The sequence below is a fragment of the Lepidochelys kempii genome, chromosome 5 (genome assembly GCF_965140285.1).
Source record: "Lepidochelys kempii isolate rLepKem1 chromosome 5, rLepKem1.hap1, whole genome shotgun sequence".
Classification (NCBI taxonomy): domain Eukaryota; kingdom Metazoa; phylum Chordata; order Testudines; family Cheloniidae; genus Lepidochelys; species Lepidochelys kempii.
The window spans coordinates 62,474,985-62,484,151 of NC_136384.1; the positions used below are offsets into that span (position 1 = coordinate 62,474,985).

General features: G+C 39.5%; 1 protein-coding gene across 2 annotated transcripts in view; it reads left to right on the forward strand.

Moving 5' to 3' along the window:
• Positions 1-4,606, forward strand: part of LOC140911465 (endoplasmic reticulum aminopeptidase 2) — a 37,736-nt gene extending 33,130 nt beyond the window's left edge. For both annotated transcript variants that reach the window (XM_073344558.2, XM_073344559.2), the window contains one exon: positions 157-4,606. In XM_073344558.2, coding sequence (XP_073200659.1) covers positions 157-300 — 144 coding nt within the window. In that variant the 3' untranslated portion in view covers positions 301-4,606. The remainder of the gene's footprint in view (positions 1-156) is intronic.
• The last annotated feature ends 4,561 nt before the right edge of the window (positions 4,607-9,167 follow it).

Genomic DNA, 9,167 nt, shown 5'->3' on the forward strand with positions numbered 1-9,167 from the left:
ATGTCACCTGAGTTTTGAGGGAGCCACCATCAGGATGAGTAATTCCAGCTATTGGGCCTACGTTTTCCTAGCAGGTGTTTAAATGCAGCGAGATGTTAACCCGACCTTTCTCCGAAAAATAACTCCCAAGGCATTAATGAGTATCCTGTCTCCTAGGTAAAACATTTCTTTAAGTCTCTGGAGGACCAAGGATCACAGCTAAAAATCACTGAAGTTGTGCTGGAAACCATAACAAAAAATATTAGATGGCTGAAAAGAAATCTCAACAGTCTAAGGAACTGGCTGCTAAATAATCTTTAAACCACACTCCAAAGCAGAGAGGATTTCAGTTTGATTAACTGTTCCCTTTTACTCCCCACTGTGGTGATGCACGTTTGAATGTAGGAGTCGGAATGCATATTTGGGGAGTTTTCCATCCATCGCACAATATAGCTATGTTGACAACCTCAAATATGTCCGAAAGCTTTTCTCTGATCCGGAACAGGCTAAGTAAAGAGGATCTATTGTGAAGCCTGTGAACTGTTTCAATAATTTGTCACAATGTAATACTGTAAATACCTGTCTGATTATGAGTACATAATTTTTCCATGCCTTTTTGTCTTGCTGTTTATTGGAATTATTATTTTGTTTTTTTATGGTTTCTGGCCACAGGAGACATGAATAACCCGCTTACTAGTTGTTTCTCTCTTGTTAGGTTTAGAATCAGAAAGGGTGAGGAATTTAGAACAAACAAGACACTTTCTCCAGACAGAGAGGCAGCATAGTCTAGTGGTTAATATGCTTGACCAGGAATTCAGAGACTGGAGTTCTATTAGTGAGTCTACTAATGACCTGCTGCAAGACTTGGGACTAGTTGCATCATGTCCCTGCCCCAATCTCATGTCTCTCTTGTCTATTTAGATTGTGAACTCTTCCAGGCAGGACTGTCTTCCCTATATGTCTGTGCAGTGCCTAGCACAATGGGACCCTCATCTCAGTTGGGGCCTGTAGGTGCTACTGCTATAATTAATATTAATAGATTATCTCCTGGGGAAAACAGTGTAGTTCTTCTTCTACATGTGTTATCTATTCAGCTCCTCCCTAGGATGAGGGGGCAATTTTCTCCCTAGCTTCTTTGCTTGTATTTTCTTTTTCTGTACATCCTGAATAGCCAAGATGAACTGTGCTAAAGGTGTGGTTTTTTTCTCCTTCCATTTTTCTTGTAGCCTGTTAGCAAACAATATAAAAGCACCAAAAGCAAACCTTGGAGTTCAAGAATAAGTAGTGTGGCACTTCAGACAAGTAGTGTAGTACTTTAGAGAGTTTCTGACTAATACATTGCTTTAAAAGTATTTTACTAACAAAACATCCTTTTCCTAAGAGGCTGGAGTTTAAGGTGAAGTGTACTTGTGGCAATTTATTTATAAGATTACAACAAATGAATGCATTGTTTAAAAAATTTTAATTGTGAATGAACTCAATTTCACTGTTGTAAAAGCATAATCTGTTGCCGCTGTTGTTAGATATCTTTGTCATACACAAAGAAATACCATGGCTGTACAGCCAGATTTTCAGAAGTGACCACTAATATTATGTACCTCAATTTGTGTACCCAACTTGAGACATTATGTACCTGGTTTTCACAAGGTGCCTAAGGCTCCAGAGCTCACAATGAAGTCAGCTTTGGGGGCAGGGAATACCTGTATGTATATATAATACCCATAATAATGGGGCCCTGATCCCGATTGGGGTCTCTTGGCTGTTTTACGGTTAATAAGCATTGTTAATCCCCCACAGCAGCATTTGAGCCTTGGGCTGTTACTTCTTTTCCTAAAACAGGTTGTGTTTGCCACATTCTATATACACTAATAGTAATACTTGTCCTTCCATTTGAGAATCTGAAAGAGTTGCAAATTCTAATGAATTAAACTTCACAACACTCCTGGGATGTGGGGCAGGGAAGCATGGAATAACATCAACTAGCTTCTCCCACCCAGTGAAATGCACTCTTTGCTTGTGGGAAGCTGTCACCAGTCAGTGTCATTTTGGTCATTGTCAGTTTGTCTAGTGAAATAGTATATTATAGTAATAGTTACTGACAGTGGCCCATCACCACTGAATTAATGTTTGTCTATTGCTTTATTCATTTCACACCACACAGCCTTTCCATGTTATATCATCCTACAGGTCCAATTTGTAGAATGACATAAGTTGGAGAAGATATGAGGATCTCAGGTTCAAAACAAGACAGAGTTCCCTGACAGCATTACATTTGCCTAGTCTTAGTCTTGTTGCATCATCTCCTTCATGTCTGAGACTAGGCAGGATATATAGGCTTATGTCATGTTTCATCAATCATCTAATTTACATTACTGGCCTTTCTAGACATAGTAAATGGAGCCTGCATATATTCTGGAATGGGTTACTTTAGGGAGGTGGTGGAATCTCCATCCTTAGAGGTTTTTAAGGTCAGGCTTGACAAAGCCCTGGATGGGATCATTTAGTTGGGATGGTCCTGCTTTGAGCAGGGGATTGGACTAGATGACCTCCTGAGGTCCCTTCTAACCCTGATATTCTATGATTCTGTAGTTTAAATTTACTATCCTAAATGTGACATCCACAAAAAGATGAATTGTCTTTCAGAAGGTGCTAGGCATGTCTTTTACACACAGAATCACCAATCAGCCAATAAGAGTTTGTTCTGATGATACTGTATTTCTGCCCTGTGTTTCACTGATTGACTGTTGATACCCTGTTTCCTGAAAAGGAGAATGATGAGGGAGGAGACCTGGAATAAAGCCAAATTCCAATGCTTTCAGCTTGCCTGTGGTTTTTTCTTAATTTGCCTTAGACTCTCAAAATCTATTACTCCTGACACACCATTATTGGCTAACAGAAAAAAATCTTTCCTCCTGGCATACTTAACAAAATCTGGAAACTGTTGATGCTCATATGTGCAGCAACTGGAAGGAGAGCAGATGAGTAGAGCTGTGTGAAATAATCTCATTGATTCTCAAACCCACTTACACTTAGCCTCATGTGTACGTTTGAGGTGCTTACAAACCTTAGCCTGTACTCACAAAAGTTCACCCCGTTCCCTTGAGTGCCCCCTCATCTTTCTCCTAAACTGCTGCTTTTCTGGCTAGGAATCACACAATGGGGTTTATGGAACCTCTCTCCTAGCATGGGGATGCTAAAGATTATGAAGCTTCTCTCAGTAATTTGCAGCAGAACTAGTTGGTGGAGTGACTGCTCCTACTCCAGCTGAGTGGGTGGGCTGCTACATACTAATGCCACCCACGATTGTATGCTATCATTTAGTAGTCATTTGAGTCTATTATTAAATTGTGAGCCTGTTGGAGCACATACTTTGTCTTTATGTTTGCCTGTGAAGCCTTATCTTCACCAAGATCTTGATATAAAATAATGATCAATATCACCATAAATCCATGTTTGTTGATATTAATCAATAGTGAATGTAAAATAGAGATCCTGTTTATTAACTTTTTATATGAAAGGTTATACACAAACTGTAATATGTTCTTCCATTTAGAGATGCACTTTTTTCCAGTGGTAATAACACAGGAAAAGGGTCTGATGAACTAAACAATTCATGCATTGGCCCTTGCTATCATGAACAATAAAGCTGTCAAAGTATAATCAGCAAAAAACAATTACGAAAAATTAAACCTCAGTGCTTCCATTTTTAAAAACAAGTTATCATCTACCATATCACTTGTCTTAATCCTTGTGCTATTGTTGTTGGATCATATTAAAGAAGTTCTGTATTAAATCACAAATGAGTTTGATTCCCCATAGTTTCAATTCGAGGGTATTACTAATTAAGAGGTCTCTTGGTTTTTGATACTGTTTCTCTCCCTCTATGTGTGAAACTTGCAAGCTGCTAATTGCGTTAGTACATTCTAAGACAGAGTCTGTTCTCAAAGCAATTCACAGAGAGAGAGACTCAAAGCAATACTCTAACAACAGAAACAGCACCCAGAGACTCCCCGCCCTTTTGTTGTATTAACAATTGTGATTAAAATAGAGATAGAGGATGTATGTGGATGGATGCTTGGTGTGGATAATAACTGAATGATCAGGGAGGTGCCAGCCTAAGAATCCAGTGTCCATCGGCTGAAGAAGGTGTCAAGTGGAAATAACCAGAGGACCCCCGCCCCGGAGGGCAGACTGGAATCCACCCAACAGCCTCAAGGATGGGAGAACCAAAGAACAAGATAACATCTTGGAGCCGTCAGGAATGTGCTATCTGCTGATTGATTCAGTAACAGCATGATGAAGCAATTCCCATAGACTGGCATAGGAAGAAATTCCTATAAAAATAGACTGTAAAAAGTGAGAACTTTGGGGTCTGATTCTGCAAACCAACTTCCAGGAGCATCAGATGAGCATCTGACAAGGCCCTGCTCCCTCCTCATGTCCAGGCCACCTGGCCAGTGACTTGGCATGAGCAACTCTAAGGCTGGTAACTATGATAACAACCTTGCAGAACCTGTGTGTGTGGGTGTGTGTGTGTGTTTGTATGAATGAATGTGAGAATAAATATGAGATTGAATGGAATGTTATAGCTATAACTAACTGCTTACTATGATTCTTTCTGTATTCACAATAAATGTGGTATTTTGCCTTTTTCCCTTTAATAAGATCCTGCTGGTTTTTATTTTATTGGTATAACATTGTGTAGAATAAAACAACTCAAGAGAGAGAAAGCATCAGCTTTACTTTCCCCAGGTCCTAATGATACTCTGAGTTGCACTATGGTATTTCAACCACTGCATGAGACAACCATCTGATCATTCACTGGGTAATATGATGAGTGCAAATGGAGAAAGATGGTGAGGTTCCAGGAGGAACCTAATGCGGTGTGTCACCAGGGGGCTCAAGCTTGCAAGCAGGACCAAGCTGCTACCAAACACTGGACTCTCAGCATATAATTCTGGTCTCTATTCATGCTCTGTAAAATATCTCTTTCCTGCAACTTTGCCTATGTGCTGCATCACTTCTTACTAATGCCACATGCTGCACTAGTTAAGGCTAAACAATTCCTTTTTGTTCTTTATAGGCACACAAAGCTATTTATTCTGTTTCAGGTACCTCTGTCCCCCCATTACTGTAGTGTCTGACACCTCACAACACCCCTGTGAGGTAAGGAAGTACTATTATTGTCCTGAGACATAAAGTGGCTAAGTGACTTGCCCAAGGTTATGCAGGAAGCCTGTGACAGAGCAGGTACTTGAACCTGAGTCTCCCAGGGCCTAAGCTAGTGAAAAACCATTAGGCCATTTTTCCTGGGTAAACCAGCTTCAACAATTTTAAGAACAATTCATAATGTTTCTATGGCATCTCCTAGCCTCCCAAAGTACATCCTAATTAAAATGAATATAGTATCCAAAACCACAATTAAATAGCACTCTTCTTAAAGTACATGCACATAAATCATAAAAAATGATAGTACTGGTGAAATACAATCCAGTACCAATATAAAAGAGTGGAGGGGACACACTGCTAGATTGGTTCGATTAGTTTAAAATTCTTCCTCTTTGTATTTCCCCCATAAACCATAGCTGGGTTAGAACAGCCAGGACATGCTTAAGCTAAGAAGCAATGGTAATGTAAGTCAGGTGATTTCAGCTTCCTTCAAGAACTATGCCTTTGGCTCCTTCCTACAAGATGGTTCTGAGCAGCAAACATTCCTGATGCTCCCGCTGCATCTTAGCACCTCTCACAGTGATAAGTCCTATAAGATTGAGGCACACAGTGTTACAAGAACTTTTCATAAATGCTGGGAATGGTGAAATAGGTCTCAAGCAGACAGAGAGAAGGAAAGAATAGATGTTGTTTGAGAAAACAGAAGTCTAGAATGGCAACACAGAGCATCCAGAGTTGATCAGTTTTATTAGTCTGTTTTTCTTTTCTTCTCTTATTCAAAGATTACAAAGCCAGAAAGGACCACTCTGTTTATCCAGTCCAACCTCCTGCACAGCACAAGCGACCGAACTTCCCCAAAATAATCCCTGGGGCATATTTCTTAGAAAAAATCCAATCTTTTTTAAAAATTGCTACTGATTGAGAATCTACCATGTCCCTTGGTCAATTTTTCCCATGGTTAATTACTTCCATCAAAAATTCACACCTTATTTCAAGACTGAATTTGTCTAGCTTTAACTTCCAGTCATTGGATTGTGTTATACCTTTCTCTGCTAGCTTGAAGAGCCCATTATTAAATATTTGTTCCCCATATAGATACGCATAGACTGTAATCAAATCACCCTTTAATCTTCTCTTTGTTAAACTTTGTTAAACTCTTTGAGTCCATCACTATAAGGAATGTTTCCTAAACCTTTAATCATTCCTGTGGCTCTTCTCTGAGCTTCTCCAATTTATCAACAATCCTTTTTGAGCTGTGGGCACCAAAACTGGACACAGCATTCAGCAATGGTCGCACCAGAGCCAAATATAGAGATAAAATAACCTCTCTTCTCCAACTTGTGATTCCCCTGTTTGTGCCCAGCTTACCAAGCAATCCATACCACTCTGAATCAGGACCTGTCATCTTCATTATTTACTGCTCCTTCAATTTTTTGTCATCAGCAAACTATCATTGATTGTTTTATGTTTTCTTCCAGCTCAGTGATAAAAAAATGTTAATAGCATAGAGTCAAGAACTGATCCCTGCGGGACCCTCTTGGAAACACACTCACTTGATGACGAGTCCCCATTTGCAGTTACATTTTGAGGCCTATCAGCTAGTTTTTAATTTCATTATTGTGATACACTTGCCAAAGAAAAAAAGTGTACAAGGCTTTTAAGAATCATTTTAGAATGTTAATCACCAATCTAATAAGCATTGTATTTAAGCCCTTGATTTTACAACATTGGGCCACATCCTCCCTGGTGTAAATTGGCATAGCTCTTTTGACTTCAGTGGCGCTACACCAGTTTACAATTGCTGAGGATCTGTCCCATTACTTGTAATGCTGAGTTTCATTTTCCTCTGGACAGTGTATAAAATGTGGAGAAATGAAAACTTTACTCTCTACACTGAGATTTAAACCTCAGAGAGGGTGCACATGCCAGCACACCTTCGGCATGAATGTGCTCAGCCTCTATAGTAGTGATCTCTGCCAGAGAACCAAACAATGGAAACAACTGTACTGCCAATTATCCGCAAGTGTGTGTTATCATCATTACAACTAAATACGATCTGTTCAGTACAGACAGAGTACTCAGCACTGTACAAAACAAGTACAGCTACCTTCTGGGTATAAGAAGGGAGAAATAGAGCCTCTCACTTCACAATGGCTTGATTGGTTACGGTAGAAGTGTGAATGAGGACACATTCACCACAGTTCAATTGGCAAAAAACACATTTATGTAAGGTTCTTGCTAGCAAAGTGATAACATATTGTTCCCCTAATTAACATAGGCACTATGTGATGAACAGTTTTGTTACATTTTTAAAATCAAAACTGGGCTCTAATGCTTTATTAAATGGAGCATCCCAAAATATACTACTCCAGCAAACTGTTAGCACCCTAATTGCAAGAATCATGCCTAGCTGTGGGGTTTGTAAACGTGGTTGTGGAGCTAGTGTACAGGAAGGCTTTGTTAGATCCATGATCGAGGCTGTAATGATTCCCTAATACAATTCTATAAATGAGTTGTCCTCTCCACACTACAGAGCAAAAAACTGTGCTCGCGCACACCCCAAACTATGCCAGACGACCGTGCACTGGCATAATTAGACTTGCAGTATAAATGGGCCTTTTGTTGCAGTCGCTGTGTCCAACCTCACTGCTAACAAAGAGCAGCAGCAAAAGAAGGAGCACAAATGCTGAAGTGGTGTTTAAAATAGTGGTGACAGTTAAATGGTAAAACTGTTTTTCACCTTGGTGATTTAAAAATCTAGCAGAGTAATTTCACTGTTTAACTGGAGCTAACTGCACTTTTCCTAAATGGCCTAACCTGGACTTTGTACAATTCCTTATTTGCTTTCTTATAGGATTAGTTTCTGAAGGAACTCTGCCAACACATGGCAGATGGATCACTCAGAGAGATTAATAGGAAGCCAGAAAATTCACAGCAGTGAAAAGTCAGGACTGTTACTGCTAAATAGCACATCTATACCTAAAATAGAGCTGAAAAAGACTTGAGAGAGACACTTTAAATTTATGCTTCCAGATGCATTCCAGAGGGAATGTTTCTGCACAGAAAGGGGGTCTTTTCTCCTTCCGTGGTTCATTTTGGCTTCATTGCTGCTCTGGGATGACACACAGGACAGTTTAGCAGATGTTAATGGACACTGCTATGATGGGTGGATTGGTTGTACCATGATCCCTGTGCTGCTGAATATATGATGTGCCTTGAAACTACATCTTCACAGCAGCAAGAGCACTGTAGTCTGCTATACTATTACAAAGAACAGGTGTGGGCATTCCCAAGAGATACTGTCATGTCTCTATTTAAATATACGTAGCACTGTAATACAATAAATCTTGCTTTAAAAAATGCACTGGTTTTTAATTATGTATGTACTTGTATTTTTCTGCTCATCAGTCCAACAAACTGTAAAGATTTCTGGTTGAGACTTGTTTCAAAGTCTCATGCAGCTCAAACAAAAGCTGAGCTTTCACTACTGAGGATTCCAGAGGCATATTAGTACTATTATCATTGTACTCTATGACAGAAACCCTATACATTTTACTTATGGCATATTAAACATTCATTCTGTGGTTGTTCCTAGAGGGCAATCAGGTTGGGGCCCCATTGTGCTAGGTGCTATACAAACTGGCTCAAGATAAGGCATCTTCTCAGGTTTTAGGTATAATGCTAAAATACTTTTTTTATACAAGACCTAAATTACTAACATTACTAGATTCTGACATAATAGCACAAACAGTAATACTTAGATGATGTGAGTGAGCTCTAGTACTAACATGGTCATTGACTCACTGGGAGATGCTGACCAAGTCACCACACCTCTTTTTCTCGGTTTCCCCATTTCTAAAAGGGGGACAATAATACTAATTTTGCCTACCTCACAGGGAATTGTGAAGGTCAGTTATTCTCTAAAGACCTTTAAAAATGAAAATCTCTATGGACGTGCTAAGTATTATTATGGCTATCAACCAGGGAAACAGCTTATCTTTTTAAAAAAGTTTGCTCAT